This window comes from Mesocricetus auratus, unplaced genomic scaffold (genome assembly GCF_017639785.1).
Source record: "Mesocricetus auratus isolate SY011 unplaced genomic scaffold, BCM_Maur_2.0 Super-Scaffold_6730, whole genome shotgun sequence".
Classification (NCBI taxonomy): domain Eukaryota; kingdom Metazoa; phylum Chordata; class Mammalia; order Rodentia; family Cricetidae; genus Mesocricetus; species Mesocricetus auratus.
The window spans coordinates 88013257-88035387 of record NW_024429184.1 but is presented as its reverse complement, the minus strand read 5'-3'; the positions used below and the strand labels follow the sequence as shown (position 1 = coordinate 88035387).

The window sequence follows — 22131 nt, the reverse complement described above, 5'->3', positions numbered from 1 at the left end:
CTGTGCCAGAGGGACTAGTGCTTGCTCCCGTAAGCCTTCAGCTGGCTTCTTGCCACAGCTGGATGTTGCCACCGTTGCTCCCAGTTACACTGGCTATACCTATGATAGGTGAGAGAGAGAGAGAAAGAGAGAGAGAGAGAGAGAGAGAGAGAGAGAGAGAGTCCTTTTTATTAGGTCTCATGTTGCAACACCATGGGGGCAACATGAAAACTAGCTGGACCATCTATTTATATAGCCCAGAGAAGGTCACAGTAAGGGGGTGTCACGTAAATGAAGAATTGCATTTGCATCGATGACAGCACAACCTCCAGTTTCACGGCACTAGCCTCTTACTGCTTCCCCTCTTGTCTTAAAAGAGCTTCCAGATCATCTAAACAGTCACCACAGCCTATCTTGCTGGAGTTCTGTCTTCCAAAGCTGGCACCGGTGGTCTGCAGTGGTACTGACTGGAGCAAGCCTTCCGAAGCAGGAGTCATGGCTTCACGTGCCATCATCTGTTCCCTTATCATGGGTCACAGGGTTTCAAGTGTATATAACAGGCTGACTGTTTAAAGCTTCCCAGCTACAGGAAGCTGGGCTTAAGGGAAAGACCCTACTCACTGCTATCCAAAGGTCTCTCCTACCCACCCTTGGGAGGTGTCTTAGTTGGGGTTTCTATTGTTGCAACTGGAAGAAATGCAATGACCAAAAAGCAAGTTGGGGAGGACCCTGAAGGAATGCATGCAGGACAGGGACTCAAACAGGGCAGGATCCTGGAGGCAGGAGCTGACACACAGACCACAGAGAGGCGCTGCTTACTGATTGATTCCCCTGACTTGCTCAGCCTGCCTTCTTACAGAACTCAGGACCACCAGCCCAGGGCCCACCATGGGTTGGGCCCTCCCCCATTGATCATTAATTGAGAAAACCCCTTACAGCTGGATCTCAAGGAGGCATGTCCTCAGCTGAAGTTCCTTCCTCTAAAGACTCCAGCTGGTGTCAAGTTGACACAAAACTAGCAGTACAGGAGTTCGACTCAGAAAATTCCACAAAAAGAAAAAAACTAACATTTTCAATAGCGTTTAACAAGGCTCCACCCTGCCCCAGCACCGTGGGTCTCTGGATCTCTCTCAGCTCCAGCTAGTGGTAAACTAATCGCCCCTGCAACCTGGCAAGTAGTTCTGCCTGGTACTTCAAGGTAAGCAGTCAGGGTAGCAAACTTGCCATAGGAGGCGGTATTTACGGTAATGGGAGCTGACTGCGCGGCGTCATTTACGGTAATGGGGCCGGGCTGTCCAAGGCCGGGCGGCTGGGTCGGCTTTGCCAGCTCGAGGCGCTCTCAGGTGAGAGCACCCGCCCAGGACGTGCAGGCAGTGCACAATGTCCCCTCCGGGCAGTGAGGGACCGTGGCCCTCGGGCCGGACCCACCGCAGCCACGCCCCGCAGCTGGCATCCCAGGGTCCGAGTACAGCACAGCTTCGCGCATCGGCGGGAGCCGCGGTCTGACCGGGGAACCTCCCCGCTCCCCGCGTCCGGATGGGCCTGTGCTACAGCCTGCGACCGCTGCTCTTCGGGAGCTCGGGGGACACCCCTTGCGCCACCTCGGACCCCCACGAGGAGGACGCGCAGCTCAGCACCTCTCCAGCCCCGGTCCCGGTCCGGGTCCCGGGCCTGGTCCCTGTCCCCGTCCCGACTAGGACCCTGCTCTGGAAAGGCGATGGCCGGAACTCTGCGGGCTCGCGGCCGGCAGTGGAGCTGCAGAGCCGGCGGCGACAGGAGCAGCTGCGCGCCGTGGAGGAGCGGGAAGCAGCTAAGGAAGCGAGGAAAGTGAGCCGCGGCATCGACCGCATGCTGCGCGAGCAGAAGCGCGACCTGCAGCAGACGCACCGGCTCCTGCTGCTGGGTAAGTGTGCACCTTGAGCACCACCGGAGCTGGGGTTCGGGCGAGACCCTGCCTCGGGGAGTGTCAGGTGTGGACACTGCAAACAGAATGACTTTCACCCTGACATTTAAACGACTTTGTCGCTCCTGGGTGATTTCGCTCTATCCCTTTCCTTGTGACCCGGGGCCAGTGGCTCACCAATTACTAATTAATGAGCCTCTCTGGGAAATTTCCGCCCCCACCCACCCCGGTCCATTGATTTCCGCAGCGTGAACTCCACAGGGACATCTCATGCCACAGTCCAGGAAGCTTAATTTGTTCTAAGAACACCAATAAAAGGAGATTTAGAAAGCCTTTTAGCTAGACCACAAAGCTTTTGTCGTAAACAATCTTAAGCAGAGCTGGGATACATGCAGGCTGTTGAGAAACAGCATCGTTGCCCATGTTGGAGAAGCCGTACCGGGGCTGTGGCTCTGTTTGCTCCTCTGAGAGCCAGCAGCCTAAGAGTGGCAGGTCCTGTCTGTTCCCACCCTGTGCCCCGTCCCCACTACCCACCCCCAGCCTCGATATCCCCTCACCAATTGTAATAAAGTGGACATAAACCTGCATTTGGAAGCATTTGGAAGTTCGCTGGTATTTTTCAGAGTTGACTTTTAGCAAGCATAGGTGTGCTCTTATTAGTTAACAACCTGAAAACATTTTCTCTTTTCACTGCCAAATGTGCAGTGAAAGGACAAGTAAGTCATGAATCCCTGCATGTCTCTGTGCATGGTGTATCTGCACACGCAGAGCCCAGAGGAGGACATTGGGGGTCTGCTCTATCACCCTCCTCCTTGAGCCTCTGAGACAAAGTCTCTCGTTGAACCTGGACCTGGATTTGGAGCCACCAAGCCTTGGGGTTGCAGGGTTTCACTGACGCTGGGATCCAAACTCAGATCCTCATGCATCAGCATCAAGAGCCATCTCCATCCCCTACCTCATACAGTTGTTTTACAATTTTATTACGTTTATTTATTTGTGTGTGCTGACACGTGCATGTGGAGGTCAGAGGACAACTTACGCCAGTCTCTTCTCTCCCACCAACTTGTGGGTCCCAGCAATGGAACTTACTTAGGTTCTGAGATTTGGCAAGTACTGCCGCTGAATCATGAGTTCTTAATACTACTTGTCGCCTTTTGGATTTTTCAGGGGGGGAACTAAGATGTCAGAATCTGATCCAACCTAGTGAGCTACATCAGTAGTAACGGCTGGTGCCTGTGCTCAGCTGTGTGTAGGGACCAGGCTATGCCATGAAAAGTAAAACCGGTTTACTGCAGTCTCTTAAAACCTGGAGAACAAATATTGAGTTTAAACAGACTCACCCACTTTAAAAATGAATAATTTAAAACAAAACTAGTACAAAGTACAAAATATAAACATGAGACTCCTACTTTTTGTTTAGGCGACACATTTCCAAACGTCTATGGATAATGGAAATCATATGCAGAACCATCTACACACTGTGATTTGCCCATGTATACATATCTGTGATGAAGTTTGAAGGAGACTAACAACAACTAATAGAATACTTCATGAGGGATAGCCTGTAATGTCATGTGAATGTGGTTTCTCTCCAAAACTTACTGTGCTGTACCAGCCCTCCTGCTGATGCTGTGAGGTGATAAGGTGTCTGGGTGATGAAATAAAGGTAAATGACACCAGAGTTAGGTGTGTCTGGGATACTGGGGCATCACGTGTGTTGCCTGTCCCCACAAAGGTGCGTAATCAGACACATGAATGCTTATGTTGCACTTTGTCCAGAGGACCAGTGACCTGACAGGGCCACTGGCAGGTCATCACCTGAAGAAACTGCCTACACATCTCAACCCAGTCAGTGGTTGTTATAAGAGAGGAAAACTTTTTCCTAGGTGGTCTTTACAGTTTTGAAATTGCTATGATAAGCATGCCTCCCTCATCATCGCCCTTTCCACTTGTCTTTCATTATAATCATTATGAACATCTGGGCTCAGGCACTTCTTAAACCCTTTGATCCAGTTAATGTCTGCTAGTGTTCACTCGTTAGAGCAAACAAGTTCCTTCCTACGTTGCAAAATACAGAAAATTCCCTAACCTATCCTCACACCCCCTATCAGTACTATTACAAGAGTTACTTGAAAACCCCAGTGTGTAGTAATTTGTTTTTTCTCTTTTGGGGGGCCTGCCACTCAGCTCCCACATGAATCACACGGTCTTATTATAACTTGTGAATGTCTGGCCTTATCTTGGCTTGTTTCTACCCAGCTTTTCTTAAATCATCCCATCTGCCTTTTGCCTCTGGACTTTTCCTGTTCTCTTCTGAAAATCTTACTCCTGAGATTGCTGTGTAGCTGCATGTGAGGTGGCTGGCCCCTGGTATCTTCCTCTCCTTATTCTCTTGCTCCTCTTACCTTTTTTCTTCTTCTATTTATAATCTCTGCCTGCCAGCCCCACCTATTCTTGCTCCAGCCTTGCTATTGGCCGTTCAGCTCTTTATTAGACCATCAGGTGTTTTGGACAAGCAAAGAATCACAGCTTCACATAGTTAAGCAAATGCAGCATAAGCAAAAGTAGCAAACCTTAAAATAATCTATCACAGCGGTGGGCCAAAACTAAATAGCTGACCAACTTAGTAACATCTACAGTGCGGACACTCTGTATAAAGGGATGATTTGCCTCCTAGGCAGGAGGGAGTGGTCCATACAAGATTTTATTGTGTTAATAAGAAGGGCCATTGAAAACTTGTAAGTAGTTTCTGAAATCCTTCATTTAATACTTCCTTTTAAAAAAAGATTTATTTATCCATTTATTTCATGCATATGAGTGCTCTATCATTTCATGAACACCAGAAGAAGGAATCTGATCCCATTACAGATGTTGTGACCCACCGTGTGGTTGCTGGGAATTGAACTCAGAACCTCTAGAAGAGCAGTCTAAGTGCTCTTAACCACCAAGCCATCTCTCCAGCCCTTATTTGATATTTTCTAACCACTGTTAACTGAGGGTAGTTTAAACTGTAGGCAAACACCAAACTGCAGATAGAGTTAACTACCATATGCCAAAACCAAATACAACAGTTGCCTCAAAAACAGGAGAGCAAAAGGCTTCAGACTACTATTCTCTGGTGCCAACTTCTAGAATATGACAAGGCAAATGTTTCTAGGGGCTGGGGATACAAAAATTACGTTTTTAGAATTTCATGCCTATTTTGAATCATAGTTGGGGACATGGGCATTAAATACATTTTTGAAAGGCAAAATAAATTTCAGTTGCCTATAATGAATTTTGAAAGACTATCCTCTTTCAAGACATTGTCTCATAGCCTAATACAGTTTGCTAATTGCCTCATGTCTAAAATAACAAGAGCTCAATGTCCATGCATACTTTCAACTTATTTAATGTATGGAATTTACAAGTTCAAAAGGGGGAGAATTATGGTCTCAAGAAATAGGTTGATAAAGTAAGATCATGAGTTATGGTTAACAAGGTTTTTTTCTTATTTATATGGTGCTTTATCTGTGTGTATGTCTGTGCACCATGTGCATCCATTACCCTTGGAGGCAAGAAGATGGATGGCATCAGATACTTTGGGACTGGAATTGCAAACAGCTATGAGTTCCCATGTTGGGAGTCAAACTCAGGTCCACTGGAGGAACACCAGATTATCCTAACCACTGAGCAATCTCTCCAGCCCCTACCATAAGGTTTTCCAGTGATTGACTAGTCAAATATAACTCCTAAAAATAATAGAAGTGGGGCTTAGTATTTGCAAGGCTTTGTGTTCAGTCCCAGAAGCACCACCATCAGAAACATGGGAAGCAGAAAATGCTTGATTTGTGATAAATTATGAAGGATGGCTCTGTAAAAGAGAAGTGGGAGATGGTCTCTGGAGAAGGCTCTGGTGGGCTCTAAGGCATAAATTTCTCTAGCACATTTTTTGTGGTTATTCTCTTTAAAGACTACCTCATAGCCTAATATGGTCTTTATGTCAGCACCTAACTGAGTGGCATTAGTCCCATGCCTCACTTTGTGGAGTACATTGCATCTTCCACCCAATATTATCAACAGCAAAACCTGGGTCTAACATTAGTTCAATGGTAGCAGGCACTGGCCCAGGGTCCCCAGCACCAACCTTGAAAAACTGGCAAATCACAATAATTTTTTAAAAACTGTTACATCAGGCTGAAATGGTTTATACATTTTTGGTAGATTTGAGTTACATACATAAAGGTTGCTGGCATTTGTTACAATTTAGAATGGACTTGACTAGAAGTCTTGGCTCAGACTTGTAGGCCCTTGGTCTGAGATGTCTGCTTCTTTGCTCCTGTGTTTGCTAGAGAGCTTTTGTTTTTGCTTGCCCACTGCTTTATTGATCCTAGACAGGTATATTGAAAGCCCAGCATTGGGGACATGGGCCACAGACTCAGGGAAGCCCTGCTTGCTCCAGTGCCCCTCCGTCCCAGCCCATTGTGTTTAAGATGCTCTCCTCCCCACCCACTATAAGTACTCAGGCCAGGGTGTCATCCCAAGGTCCAGTTCTGTCGTAAGGTTGATCAGACTCCTTGACTCTCTTCCATATAGTAAGGTTCCCCAGCAACAGCACAAACATCTAAGCATCCTTGGGACAGTGAGGACCTCTTGATTGTTGGGTGTGGCCCTGTTTTACTCTTAGGGGGCACATTTTTTCAGGAATACACGGTATTACTGGATATGAATGCCATGGAGTCAAATTTGAGCAGCATGGTAGGAACTGGAAGGTGTAGAGAAGGGAACGGTGACTGGATGTGGAGCACAGGCAGTGGGAAGGGACCTGAGATGACTGAGCTTTGTAAGCAGGGAGTCTGTGGTGGAGATGCTGATGGAGCTGTTTTCTAGTGTGGGATCCTGGTCTTGTAGGCAGCATCCTTCATATGGTGTTTGTTATTAAAACCTTTTCTCTGTGCGTGAGTGGCTTTCTCCTGTCTCCCCTTCTTACAAAGAGACTCTTGCCTTATGACCCCATTTTACCTTAGTTGCCTCCATAGGCTCTATGGCAAAATAACATTGAGGATTATAGTTTAATATATAAATTTGGGGTAGAAAATGCATAAATTGTGCCCTAACTAGCAATTAAAGCAGAGGGTGTGTGCCCTGTCCTACCATAGGTAGATTCATTTCCTTTGCTGTAAGACCTACACTGGTTCCCACAGTGGTCAGGTGCTATGAATTCCAAGAATAAGATGGAAATATCAGTTTTCCCTGATGGCTAATTTTTTAGAGAAACTATTATGTGGCTCTGTCTGTCCTCCAACTCAGAGATCCACCTTCTCTGCCTCCAGACTGTTGGGATTAAAGGCGTGTGCTACCACACCCAGGAAACTTTTTTTAACCATCAGCTTATATTTTTTGTGAGCCACAGTCTACATGACCAACCCATGATTAGCTAACTCCTGCCTCTTGTTTCCCCCAGGCCACACTAAGAAAGCCTATTGATGGCAAGTCTGCATAATTGACTAGATGTATTATTCCATCTTACAATATTATAATGAAATAACTGAGGCCAAGTAACTTTATAACAAAGAGAGGTTTACTGTGACATACCTCTGAAGACCAATATTGAAGGGTTTGCATCTGGTGATTTTTTTTGTTATCTTCGTGGTAGTCTCAAGATGCTTCAGTCTTGATTGACATTTGGTGTGAGGAGAAGAGGAGAAAAGAGAGAAGAGAGGATAGAGAAGGGAAGGGAAGAGGAGAGAGATGTCCTGGCCTCTTTCTGTCCTCTTATAAAGTCCTTGGTTACTTCATCATGAAATTCCACCCTAATGACCTCATCTAGATTCTCAACAGCTCCTACAGGCCCCACCTCTAGACACCAGATTTGGATTAAGTGTCTGCTCTCTTAATACCTCAAATTTTCAATTAAATTTTGACACATGAATCTTAAGGTATAAACTCAGAGATGGATGTGGTGGCACACATATTACCAGACCCTGGGGAGGTTGAGGTAGTGTTACCAAGAGATTGAGGCCAACCTGGGCAGTAAAGTGAATTCCAGGCTAGACAGAACTACATAGCAAGAACCTGTCTCAAAAGAGAAAGAGAGAAGGGGAAAGAGAGAGAAGAATATAAAAGAAAGAAAATTAAAGAAAAGGAAAAGAAAGGCAAAAGAAAGAATGAAATAGAGAGAGAATGAAAGAAAAGAGATAAGGGAAGAGGAGAGAAGGGAAAAACGAAGGTGAAAGGTAAAGAAAAATATAATGACATATACAAACCATATCAAAACCACAGCACCTGTTATCAAAATATTTAAACTACCTGAACACAGAGAACAAGCAAAGCTGCAGTCGCTGCTAGTTTGTTCTTCTCCAGCAAGTCTATGGCATTGTGAGAAACCAGTTGTCCTTGGCTTCTCTCCCACGTCTTTGATTGATGGACATTAATCAGGAAGAGCCCTCATGTCCCACCTCTTTCTTTGATGCTTTTTGGACCAATCTTCTGTTTGAAATAGTCAACTGTGAATAAGACCCATGTTTTTAATCTGGTCATTTCTGTTACATTTTTCTAAGTGTGATACACTCTTTCATGAAGAGCGACCTCTTTGGGACAGTCACTGGTGGTCTTTTATGAGAATCCTGGTGTGACTTTAGCGCCTTTAGAAGCACACAGTGAAGTCACACAAGAACGTTTCATCACACTGTGGGGTTAGTCAAGTTTTTTTCAAGTCTATTTTTTTATATGTATGTTTGTGCTGGCTAGTTTGGTCACCTTGACACAAGCTGGAGTCATCTGGGAAGAAGGGATCTTAAGAGAATGCCTCCATGAATTGACATGTAGACAGATCTGGGTGTATTTTCTTGACTGCTTATTGGTGTGGGAGGGCTCAGCTGACTGTTGGAAGTGCCACCCCTGGGCAAGTAGTCCAGTGATATAAGGAAGCAGGCTGAGCAAGCCAGGGGGAATCAAGCCAGTAAGCAGCATTCCTCCATAGCCTCCACATCACTTCCTGCCTCCAACAGGGTTCTCTAGATGATGGATTATAGTAAGATGACATCCTTTCCTCTCCAAGATGCTTTTGGTTGTAGTGTTTTATTCCAGCAATTGAAATCCTAAAACAGAACCTGGTACCAGGTCATGTAATATTGCTGTGGCATACCTGACAATGTGTTTGGAGGAGAAGTGTGGCCGGAAATGCCAATAAGTGCTCAGAGCTCCGTGGGTTGTCCTCTGGGAGCTTCAAAAGTAAGAGAATAGAGAGAAATACAGTCGATGGAAACCTGGATTGTGAAGCTTCAAAGGGAGGGTTGAGAGTCCTTTAAAGATTAACCAAGCTGTTTGCTGTTTTGTTTTGTATTAAGAATCTGTGGTTTTGGTCAGCTGTGATTAACGAGAGACCAGAACCACTAAAGTGACCTTTGCTTTGCTGGGACAGTTGATGCTGGCCATCTGGAGCTGAAAATCAGCTGTAATTAAGAAGAAACCAGCATCACTGAGGTGAACTCTTCTGGGAAGCATTTCCTCAGGGTCAGCACACCGTAGCTGTGGTCCAGAAGGGACTGAAGCTATACCTGGTGCTAGCAGCTGAACCTGATAATGTGTGAGTGTTTTCTAGGTGGTACCGCTTTTAAAAGCTTGAAGGGGTCATGGAGAACCACTGAGGCTTAGTATCACATGCCTTGGCTGGCATCCCTGAAGAAAGGCTTGGAGAGGCCATCAGTGGAGGTGCAGCTCAGTTGCAGAGACCCCAACATTTTGGAGGTGTAGTGGCATAGATGGTTGCCAAGGACAATAGCAGGTGTGGAATAGAGTCAGCCTGAGTCAGACAAATTGTGTGTGTGGTGAATGGCAGAACTAGAAAAATGGAGGTGTCAAGGCTCTTTGGAACCCAGAAGGTTGAGAGTGAGTCCCAGACATCAGGCACTGAAATGTTAATGCTGTTGAACTTTGACCTGGTTTAATTTGATTATAAGTGTGCCCTGGTTCTTCCTCCTTGGAGTAAGAACATCTTTATTTTGATTTGACAGGTGCCAACAGCTGAGAGACTTTGAACTGTTAAAAAGATGGAATTTTAGAGAAACTTTGCAATTTTCGAGAGACTTTGGGTATTTTAAAGAGGCTGAACTTTTAAAGTGTTGAAACATTGAAAAAACTTTACGACTTTTAAAAATTGAAATGTTTTTTTTCTTTTATTTTCCAGTTTAAATTTAGATAAGAAACAAGGTTGCTTCACAAGTCAGTTCCAGGTCCCTCTCCCATTCCCTCCCCTCTTCCCGTGCCCTCCCCCAACCCCCCCCCGTTATCCCCTCATTCCCCCAGGGAGGGTGAGGCCCTCCATGGGGGTGTCCATAGTCTGTCATTTCATATAGGGCAGGGCCTAGACCCTTCCCCAAGAGTTCAGGGTGAGAGTGCACCTCACATTGTTCTATGGGAGTCCAAAGTCTGTGTGTATACTTGGGATGGGTACTGATCTGCTACCCAAGGCTCAATAGATTCCCTAGGCCTCCTCATTGACACCCAGATTCAGGGGGTCTTGATCAGTCCCATGCTGGATTCCCAGGCTGATGCCTGGGATTCAAGAGTTAACCTTTGTCTGGTCAGCTGTTTCTGGGGGTTAAACCAGCCCAGTCTTAATCCCTTTGATCATCAGTCCTCCCTCTCTGTTACTGGCTTTCTTGAGTTCAGCTCAGTACTTAACCAAGGGAGTCTGCCTCTTCTTCGATCAGCCACTAAATGAAGTTTCTGTTTCCCAGACTCTCTGGCCATAGGATTGTAGGCTGGCACTCCCCAGATCTATGTCTAAAATCCATATATGAGAGAGTACATGCCATGTTTCTCTTTTTGTGACTGCGTTACCTCACTCAGGATGGTTTCTTCTAGTGTCATCCATTTGCCTGCAAATCTCATGATTCCATTATTTTTTTCTGCTGAATAGTACTCCATTGTGTAGATGTACCACATTTTCTCTATCCACTCTTCGGGTGAGGGACATCTAGGTTGCTTAGCAGAAGGGTCTTTGCCAAACTCTTTCTATGAGGCTTCAATAACCTTGATCCCCAAGCCACACAAAGATACAACTAAGAAAGAGAACTTCAGACCAATATCCCTCATGAACATTGATGCAAAAATACTCAATAAAATACTGGCAAATCGGATCCAAGAACACATCAAAACAATCATTCACCACGATCAAGTAGGTTTCATCCCAGGGATGCAGGGATGGTTCAACATACGAAAATCCATCAACGTAATCCACCATATAAACAAGCTGAAAAACAAAAATCACATGATCATCTCACTAGATGCTGAAAAAGCCTTTAACAAAATCCAACACCCCTTCATGATAAAGGTCTTGGAGAGAGCTGGGATAACAGGGACATACTTAAACATAATAAAAGCTATATACAGTAAACCAACAGCCAACATCAAACTAAATGGACAGAAACTCAACGCAATTCCTCTAAAATCAGGAACAAAACAAGGCTGTCCACTCTCTCCATACCTTTTCAACATGGTACTTGAAGTTCTAGCTATTGCCATACGACAACAAAGGGGGATCAAGGGGATACAAATTGGGAAGGAAGAGGTCAAACTTTCACTGTTTGCAGATGATATGATAGTTTACATCAATGACCCAAAGAACTCTACCAGGTAACTCTTACAGCTGATTAACACCTTCAGCAAAGTGGCAGGCTACAAGATCAACTCAAGAAAATCAGTAGCCCTACTATATACAGATGATAAAAGGGCTGAAAGAGAAATCAGAGAAACATCACCCTTTACAATTGCCACAAACAACATAAAATACCTTGGGGTAACGCTAACCAAACAAGTGAAAGACCTGTATCGTAAGAACTTTGAATCTTTAAAGAAAGAAATTAAAGAAGCCCTCAGAAAATGGAAAGATCTCCCATGCTCTTGGATAGGTAGGATCAATGTAGTAAAAATGGCAATCCTGCCAAAAGCAATCTACAGATTCAATGCAATCCCCATTAAAATCCCAGCACAATTCTTCACAGACCTTGAAAGAACAATAATCAATTTTGTATGGAAAAACAAAAGACCCAGGATAGCCAAAACAACCCTGTTCAACAAGGCAACGTCCGGAGGCATCACCATCCCTGACCTCAAGCTCTATTACAGAGCTATAGTCCTGAAAACAGCTTGGTATTGGCACAAAAATAGACAGGTAGACAAATGGAATCGAATTGAAAACCCAAGTATTAACCCACACACGTACGAACATCTGATCTTTGACAAAGAAGCTAAAAATATACAATGGAATAAAGAAAGCATCTTCAACAAATGGTGCTGGCATAACTGGAGACTGGCATGTAGAAGAATGCGGATCGATCCATGTTTATCGCCATGCACAAAACTTAAGTCCAAATGGATCAAAGACCTCAACATAAATCCAGCCACACTGAACCTCTTAGAAGAGAAAGTGGGTGGTACCCTTGAACGAATTGGTACAGGAGACAGCTTCCTGAACATAACACCAGTAGCACAGACAGTGAGATCAACAATTAATAAATGGGACCTATTGAAACTGAGAAGCTTCTGTAAGGCAAAAGACACAGTCAGCAAGGCAAAAAGGCAGCCCATAGAATGGGAAAAATATTCACTAATCTCACATCTGACAGAGGGCTGATCTCCAAAATTTACAGAGAACTCAAGAGGCAAATCTCCAAAACACCAAAGGACCCTATTAAAAAGTGGGCTGCAGAACTAAATAGAGAGTTTTCAATAGAGGAGTCTAAAATGGCTGAGAAGCACTTGAGAAAGTGCTCAACATCCTTAGCCATCCGGGAAATGCAAATCAAAACAACTCTCAGATACCATCTCACTCCTGTCAGAATGGCTAAAATCAAAAACAATGACAATTTATGCTGGAGAGGATGTGGTGAAAGGGGGACACTCCTCCATTGCTGGTGGGAGTGCCAACTGGTTCAGCCACTTTGGAAATCAGTATGGAGATTCCTCAGAAAAATGGGAATAAACCTACCACAAGACCCAGCAACTCCACTCTTAGGCATATATCCAAAAGACGCCCATTCATACAACAAAGATGTCTGTTCCATTATGTTCATAGCAGCTTTATTTGAAAAATTGGAATGTTTTATATTTCCATGTTAACATAGCATCTTAGGGATAAAACTGTTACAACTTAATAGGTGATGTATTTATGTGTTGAGCTGATAAGAAATCAATTGTGCTAGCTAGTTTTATATCAGCTTGACATTATCTAGTAGGAAGGGATTTGAATTTAAAACAAAGAAAGCCTCCATAGGATTGGCCTGTGTGCTAGGGCATTTTCTTGACTGATGGTTGATGTTGGAGGAGCTCATCACATCATGGGCAGTGCCACTCCTGGGCATGTGGTTCTGGGTTGCATAAGAAAGCAGGCTGATACAATTCACACCACCAGAGAAGCTAGGAAACAAGGAGACACGTACATGGTCTCCAGGAAAAGGGGAAAGGGACAAGATCTCCTGAGCAAATTGGGAGCAAACAGGGAGAGGGAGTTAGGAGAAAGAGAAGTGGGGGACATTAGGTAGCAGGAAGATTGAGTCAGGGGAAGAGTAGAGGAGAGCAAGAAAAGAGATACCATAATAGAGGCAGCCATTATAGATTTAAAGAGAAAATCTGGCACTAGGGAAATGTCCAGAGATCTACAACTAAGAATCTAAGCAATAGTGGAGACGCTACCTTAAATGCCCTTCCCCAATAATAAAATTGATGACTACCTTATATGTCATCCTAGAGCCTTCATCCAATACCTGATAGAAGCAGAAGCAGAGATCCACAGCTAAACACTGAGACAAACTCTTGGAATCCAGTTGCAGAAAGGGAGGAGTGATGAGCAAAGGGGTCAAGACCAGACTGGTGAAATCCACAGAAACAGTTGACCTGAACAAGGTGGAGCTCATGGACCCCAGACTGATAGCTGGGAAACCAGCATAGGACCAAGCCGGACCCCCTGAATGTGTGTGTCAGTTAGGAGTATGGGGCCCCTGGTAGTGGAACAATATTTATCCCTAGTGTACAATTGGACTTTGGGAGCTCATTCCACATAGAGGGATACTCCCTCAGCCTAGACACATGGGGGAGGGCTTAGGCCCTGCTACAAATATGACAGGCTTTGATGACCCCCCATGGAAGACCTCACCCTCCCTAGGCAGCAAAAGGGGGATGGGATGGGTAATCAGTGGGGGCCATGGGAGTATGGGAAGGAGAGGGAACTAGGATTGATATGTAAAACAAGATTGTTTCTAATTTAAATTAAAAAGAAAAAGAAAAAAAAGGCTGAGAAAGCCATAAGATTCAAGTCAGTAAGCAGCACCCTCCATGGCCTCTGCACCAGCTCCTGACTCCAGGATCCTGCTCTGACATACCTGGATGATAGACTACAAGTTATAATATACTCTTTCCTCCTCAGGTTGCTTTTGGTCATGGTGTTTTATTATGACAATAGAAACCCTAACTAAGATGTGTATATCTGGTCTGGTTTGGTTTGGTCTGGTTTGGTTTGGGTTGGGTTGGGTTGGCAGGAACTGAACTTGGGTAAGCAGTGTCCACGCTAGGAGGTCCCATGTAGTCCCATGTTCATGCAGCCACTATGTGACAGAGCAAGGAGTCAAGCCAGGCTGTCTGTACCACCACACAACCCTGGAAGGTAACAGAATGGCCAGTTGCTAACCATTGATATGTTCCAACCACGAGATATGAGGTGAACACAGAAGATGCGCTTATGACAGAGAGGATAGAGCAGGCACTATTGTGGGTGACAGTAGAATGGTCGGCTGTGTGGTTCCCTGCCTCTCTGGGAAAAGGAAGATGTTGTGGGAGAAGAACACCCAGCGGTTTAGTGAGTTCAAGGATAACGAGGACTGAAAAGAAGTCCATTGGGCTTGTGGGGTCCCAGGTTGGTAAACTTTGGATGATTGAAGGGGAAATGGGAACATTTGCCTCAAAGGGGACAAGAAAGTTCAGCACCGCTCCCCCCCCCATGCTGTACTGTCAAGGAGCTACCTTGGAAAGAGTACAAATGAAACAGGCAGCCAAGGACCAGAGGTTGAGAGAATTCACCATCTCCACACTGGTGGCCTCCAGGTAACCTGTCTCTGCTTGGATGATGGTTTTGCAGCCACTGAGTGAGCCCCAAGGTGTGGACTCAGCTTGGATCCCTCAACAGCAGGTAACTCCCCTGCTGGCACCATCTGACAGGTTGCCAATTTAGAACAAAACAGGGTGAACACTCCCTGACCAACTCCATCTCTGAAGTCTCCAAGCATGTGTGTCGTCCAAGATGTGACCTAAATACTGAGGCCTGACAGTAGATGGTGACACTGAAAACAATCATCAAATGCTCCAGGGGTTTGTGGTGTGGCTCGACAGCAGAGCATTGGCGTAGCATGCAGGTGTCCCTCATGTCAGTCCCCAGCACTGGGGATGGAGGGCGGTGAAACTAGAACCAAAGTACCACGACAGAATTAATGAGAATATGTGTTTTAAAGGCGGGGGGAGGCTGGAGAGGTGGCTCAGTGGTTAAGAGCACTTGCTCTTACAGAAGACCCGGGTCTACTTTCCAATGCCAACAAGGCAATTCTCAATCATACATAACTCTAGTTCCAGAGATCTGACACCGTCTTCTGACCTCTGGGTCACTAGGCCCGAATGGGGTGTACATATATACATGTGAACAACACACTCATACCTTTGAACTGAATAATAAATGACTCTTTAAAAATGTTTGCAAAAGAAAAAGCCCACAAGGACTGTTATTTATCTCACAGCACACTTAACACTAGCAGTACCAGAAGGGGAAAGGGATGGTCTCAAACTGAAGTCAATACTTTCTCTGAAAAAAAAAAAAAGTGGAAATGAGATCCTATCCCCTGAGGCAGTGTCTAGGGGGTCAGTGAAAGCATCCCATGCTTCAGGCTCCCGAAGTAGGGCTAGGAAGAGCCAAGGCATCTTTAGGGCAGTGAAGCTGTTCTAGCCAACACAGCCAGGGAGGGGATATGTGTTGTTGCTCCTTAGCTCAAAGCTGTACCTTAGTCCAAAGCCACCAAATGGTCAGGAAAACAGAGTGATACAAGTCTGGCCGCTTCATGACACCAGATGCACCACTCTGGGGAACGGTGATGAGGCAGGCTGTGTGTGCGTGTGGAGGGCAGGGGACAGATGGGAAATTTCTGGACCATCTGCTCAACTCTGCTGTGAATCAGGACAGCTCTGAAAGGTTAAATCTGTCAATAAGTAAACAATCTGCCCTTGGTTATGTCCTTCGACTGGGATCCAGGACGAAGGAGCTGATGCTAAGGAAGAGGAAAGGGAATGACCACAGCAGGGAGGTAGGAGCTGCTCTGAAAAGCCCGTCTCAGGGCCACAGGCACAAGTCTGTCCTCTTAAAGAGGCCAGGTAAATTCATTTAAACCAAGACAAGAGAGACGGTGTCCTGCTGTTGGAAGCTGTGGCTTATGAATAAGAGAAGCAGCATCTGAAGAACTTTCCTGGGCTGGAGAGGTGGTTCAGTGATTAAGATCACTGACTGCTCTTGTATAAGGACCCAGGTTCAATTCCCAGATCCCACGTGGCAGATAACAGCCATGTGTAACTCCAGTTCCAGGGACTCCTATGCCCTCTTCTGGCCCCCATGGGCACTGCACACAACACACATACACAGACATTGAAATATCCTTATATCCACAAATAAGTATAGTTATCACTCCTCCCCACCCCCCAATCAGATGGCTTTGCAACAGACAAAAACACAACTGGTCAAACTGCAGAGAACAAGTGACTGTGGTTCTGTGGTGGTTTGAATGTGACTGTCTGCCGTAGGGACTATGAATACTTGGTATAACTGTTCAGGAAGGATGAGGTGTGGTCTTGTTAGAGAAGGTGTGTTGCTAGGGGCAAACTTAAGGAAAAGACCATGCCACTCCCAGTCTCTCCCCTCACCCCTCCCCCCTCTCCCCTTCTCCCCCTCTCCCCCCTCCCTCCCTCTCTGTCTCTCTCTGTCTCTGTCTCTCTCTGTCTCTGTCTCTCTCTGTCTCTGTCTCTCCCTCTCTGTCTCTCTGTCTCTCTGTCTCTCTTTGTCTCTTGCGCGCTGATGATTGTGTCTCAAGATGTAAGGTCTGAGCTACTGCTGCGGCACCATGGCTGCCTGCTGCCATGCTTCCTACAGTGATGGTTATCTCACCCTCTGGAATTATCCCCCAACAAATCCATCCTTCTCTAAGTTACCTTGACCATGATATTTTATCACAGCTATAGAAAACTAAGACAGGTGCTCATGGTGAGGAATCCAGGAGCTGTCATTTGCCTTTGAAACCTTTGACATGGATTGGGGGCAGGAATAGCTAATCTGGGTGTGCAGGCAGCAGCTACTCTTCCCTGGTCAGCAGCACATAAGACATCCCCACAGTAGAGTACTGACTAACTCTTTCGTGGTGCCTGGAAGGGAATCACTGTAAGAAAAGTGGGAAAGTGCAGATCTGCAGTGTGGAGGAGATGCATTTTATAGGCCCTTTTGGGAGCAGATAGTAGTTCTGGAGTCTCCATAGAGAGGCAGCAAGAGAATCATAGGTCAAAGGTCACATTTACCAAGAGCCCTCTGTCCTTCCCCACCTGGAAACAGAGTTCCCTGGAAGTAGGTGACCTGCAGAAATGTGTGTCTGTCTCACCAGCACAGGAATGGAGTCTTACAGCAGGCTTGGGCAGGACCCACAGAGCAGATGCACCTCAGAGGCCAGAAGAGACTAATGGGGGAAGTCCTTTCTGTGTATGTGCTTATCTTATTGGTTGTTGAATAAAGCATTGTTGGCCAATAGGGAAGAAAGATAGGTGGGACTAGGAGTCGAGGAGGATTCTGGGAAAGAGACACAGGCAGACACAATGTAGGCCGCCAGAGGAGCAAGAGGTCCGGACCCTTTCTCCTGTAAGAGAAATACTTAGATGAATAATTATGGGTTAAATACTTAAGTCAAAGCTAGCCAGTAAGAAACAAGCAAATGGCAAACAGCTTCATAATTAATATAGTGTCTTGTGTGTTATTCAGGGACTGCAACTGTGGCTGAGCCCAGGTGGGGAAAACTACACTTTACATATGGTTGTCAGGAGTGGGATCATGAATTTCCACGTAGAATGACCTTAAAAGGGATTTTAGAAACAAAAGAACAGAGAAGCACAGCTTCTTGTTAGCAGCATTTTCTCAGGTGGGCTCTGTTTTGCTAGAGACAAGCAAAGACTTCCACTGCCAGTGCAATAAACTTACGCCTGCCATCTTGGAAAAACTGCAGTTTAAACAGCCAGTTTTAGCAGATAAGACATGTAGCCAGAAAAACATAAAGTTTTACAGTAAAGTCAGATTCAGATGCAGTAAAACCTCTAAAAGGCTTACAGTGTGTTTAAAAATATACATAGGCTTGTGAGAGAAAAAGAAACAAGATAAACTGGTTAAAAAGATAGAATGAATGTTTGGGCAATAGTGGCACATGCCTTTAATCCCAGCACTCCAGAGGCAGAGACAGGTGTATATCCACATAGAAACCCTGTCTCAGAGAAAAAAATAAATGAGCAAAAGTAAAAGAAATAGAGTAATATAAGCCACGTAAAGATGGAAAATATACAGAAAGTCGGGATACTATATACTATTGTGTTTTTCAGTTGTTCAGTGGCTAAGGAAGGAACAACTGCTGAAATATTCTTGATTATAAATGCTGCTGAATTAATCCAACTTATATATTTCAAAAATACTTTGACTTCTAACTTTAAATATAAGAACAAGTTACTTGGGAAAAGAGTTTTTGTTGATGTTTCCACAGAAAATGAAAAGCTGTGGATTCCTTCCAGGCTTCTGTGGTTTGATGAAGCAAGACCTCCTGAAGCAATATCCCGGGCAAACCAGCATCTGAAACAGCTGGGAAAATACAGCCATGCAGACCACAAAAACAAGGACTTAGCCAGGTTTCTGAGTTTTGTCATGAGCCCCATGGTATGGACAGCACCCCCTATCATCAGGAAGCAGTTTGGAATGAGCAACATCCAAATTCCCAAATATTGTTTATAAATCTTTGTTTTCATTTGAATGGGGTTGCTTAAATTGGTTAATAATCACAACCAATCTCTTTTTAAAGGTAAAAAGAGATTATGGTGTGGAAATGAATACTTTGTATTGGTGTGGTTTTTCATTTGATATAAATTCGAGGTCAGTTTTATGATATGTATATTTCTCCTCTTGATTAAGTATTGTGCTTATACTGATCTTTTAAATGTAACGCATAATTAAATACAGACAATAGATAGTTACTTACAATAGTCAGAACTTATAGTTAGGTAAGTTAGGTTTTCTAGATATAAAGAGAAATATTTGAGATAGTCTTCAAACCTTTCAAAGACCTTCAGAAAATGGTATTTAATATGGTTTAGGGTTTTTCTTGACAATGAGAAATGTCTGCTCCTGGCAGCACCAATTACGTCTGAAAGGAAGATGGGCATCGAAGAAACTCGTTATGGAGTTTGCTTTCAACATGGCAAGTTAGCCATTTGGGCAAGAAATGCTCTTGCCTAGACTGTTTGACTGTTGCTGTATAATCTGGAAATGTAGGACCCACAGAAAAGTGACTACTGAATTTGGACAGTCCTTAAGGATTCCAGCTTCATGGAAGAGTCTGCCAGACTTTCTGCAGGACACAGAAAAATGACTGACAGACTGCCAATGCAGATGGACAGTTTGAAATTTCCTGCTTTGCTGAGAAGTCTTCTAGACACACTGTGGCCTATGGGCTGAAGATGGATGCCCCAGCATTACAAGGGAACTTCAGGTGACTGTCTGGATGTCTCTGTCAATTCTAGTGTTTATGTATTATCCTTCTGTGGTCTTTGATGGAGTTGAAGACAGATAGTTGTAGTTACAGTTTTCCTTAGTTATGATAAAAGATAAGCTACATGTAAGACTTTATACTCACAAAGATAGGTTAGATGATACTTTCTTAAAAACTTACTAAATGTTAATGGACTAAATACTGTAACTATAATTCTTAATAACTGTTCTGTTATATATAATTTGGCTATGTTTAAAGTTAAAACCTTTTTATTTAGACAGAAAAAAGGAGATGATGGGGGAAGTCCTTCTGTGTATGTGCTTATCTTATTGGTTGTTGAATAAAGCACTGTTGGCCAATAGGGAAGCAAGATAGGTGGGACTAGGAGTCGAGGAGGATTCTGGGAAAGAGAGACTGGCAGACACGATGTAGGCCACCAGACAAGTAAGAGGTCCAGACCCTTTCTCCTGCAAGAGAAATACTTACATTAACAATTATGGGTTAAATGCTTAAGTCAGAGCTAGCCATTAAGAAACAAGCAAATGGCCAACAGCTTCATAATTAATATAGTGTCTTGTGTGTTATTTGGGGACTGCAACTGTGGCAGGGCCCAGGTGGTTGGCAGGGAAAACTATATTTCACAGGAGACAAACCACAAACTTCTGTATGCTGAGAAGGAAGCCTGGGATACAGTCAAAACCAGCATGGCCCTGAAGACTGAGTGGCTGTCAGCTGATATGTGGGACAACATGTGTATTGAGGTAGACACCTGAGCTCACTGTTGACTTGGCCATTATTGGAATTCAGTAGTAGTCACATGTTCCAGATTTTGAGACTCCACTTACAGACTTGTCCTGCGGTGGAGGTTGGCACAGCCTCCAGCAGGAGACAAATGAAGTAGCCACCTGTGGCATACAGCAACTCTCTTTATCCCAGGAGGGACGAGTTCTAAGATTTTCCATAATGCCCAAAAGACAGAGCCATAGGCATGCCCCGTACACACTATGCTTGGTTTTATGCATATATAGCTATGACAAACTTTAATCCATTGCTAAGTACAATAAGTGATTAATATCTAGAACTATAAAAGCTATTTTTAAGTTACATATTTCTAGAATTCTTCATTGAGTGTTTTCAGATCACAGTTAACATGGTTAGCTGAGTAGATAGGAAATGAGCTTGCTAATGGAGGAGACTACTGGACAGTATAAACTAGCACCTGGTAGGCATAGAGGACCATTGGTCAGAAAGGCAGTGGGAGGAGCATTTGTAGAGAGATCAGAAGAGCCTGACACCCCACAGGCATCTTTTGGAGAACTCACTAAAAAATTAAAATGTGGACTATATTAATGTTTTTAAAGCAACAGCCATTTTGAGTTTTTTGGGGGGGTTTTTTGGCTTTGGGGGGTTTTTTGTTGTTGTTGTTTTGGTTTTGTAAAGTAGCACATTAAGGTTCCATCTAGAACATATATGAAACATCTTGTCCTCAGTTTCACCTAAAGCCAACATATTCAGTCTGTTGGAACCCATATGGCTAAAGTTCATCTCATTGACTTACGTGACAGATAAGGGAGTTTCACTGCTTTGCAAGAAGTATAGAAAAAAAATCATTTGGTCATGATGGAATCTCATTCTACAAAGAACCAGTTAAACAGTGTGGGGGTAACAGTCAGGTGATGTCCTTTTGTTCCCATTGTTGTGGAGGGGTGGCTATGTAGCTCCTCCCACTGACAGCATACTGGACAGCAGCCACTGCTTGAGTGGCAGGCATGCTCTAAGAGCTTACGGACAGGCGGTTCATGTAACCCGCCCTGCTACACCTAATGGGCAGGCTTGTTTCATATTCACATGCATTTCCCTCTTTGGCCTGCAGAAGTAAGGACACCTGCATGTGGTGGTTTGAAGAAAATAGCTCCATAGGCCCACAGGGAATAGCACTATTAGGAGGTGTGGCCTTGCTGGAGTAGGTATGACCTTGTTGGAGGAAGTGTGTCACCAGGGGTGGGTTTTGTGGTTTCAGAAGCTCAAGATAGGCTCAGTGTCACTCTTCCTGCTGCCTGACAGTCCGGATGGAGAACTCCAAGCTATGTCTCCAGCACCATGTCTACCTACCTGCACACCACCATGCTTCCCATCATGACGATAAGGGAATAAACCTCTAAACTGTAAGCCAGCCCCAATTAAATGTTTTCCTTTATAAGAGCTGCTGTGGTTATGGTGTCTCTTCACAGCAATAGAACACTGACTAAGACACAAGACATGGTATTAGGGCTCTATAAGATAACAGAAAGGCCTAGAGAGCAAACATCAATAACCTGACATGCAGATGACAAATTGTGGAGCTTTCTGTCCATGTAAGCTTTGTCCGTTGGGGATCCTTTTCAGGGTGGCTGCAGTGAAGCAGCCTCAGAGAAGACCTCTTGATTCTGCTGACAGCGACCACCTCTCTAC

General features: G+C 44.6%; 1 protein-coding gene across 1 annotated transcript in view; it reads left to right on the top strand.

The window, feature by feature from the left end:
- Positions 1-1177: 1177 nt before the first annotated feature.
- Gnal (G protein subunit alpha L) overlaps positions 1178-22131 on the top strand; it is a 117597-nt gene continuing 96643 nt past the window's right edge. Inside the window, exon 1 of the mRNA XM_040741676.1 lies at positions 1178-1882. Coding sequence (XP_040597610.1) covers positions 1516-1882 — 367 coding nt within the window. The 5' untranslated portion in view covers positions 1178-1515. The remainder of the gene's footprint in view (positions 1883-22131) is intronic.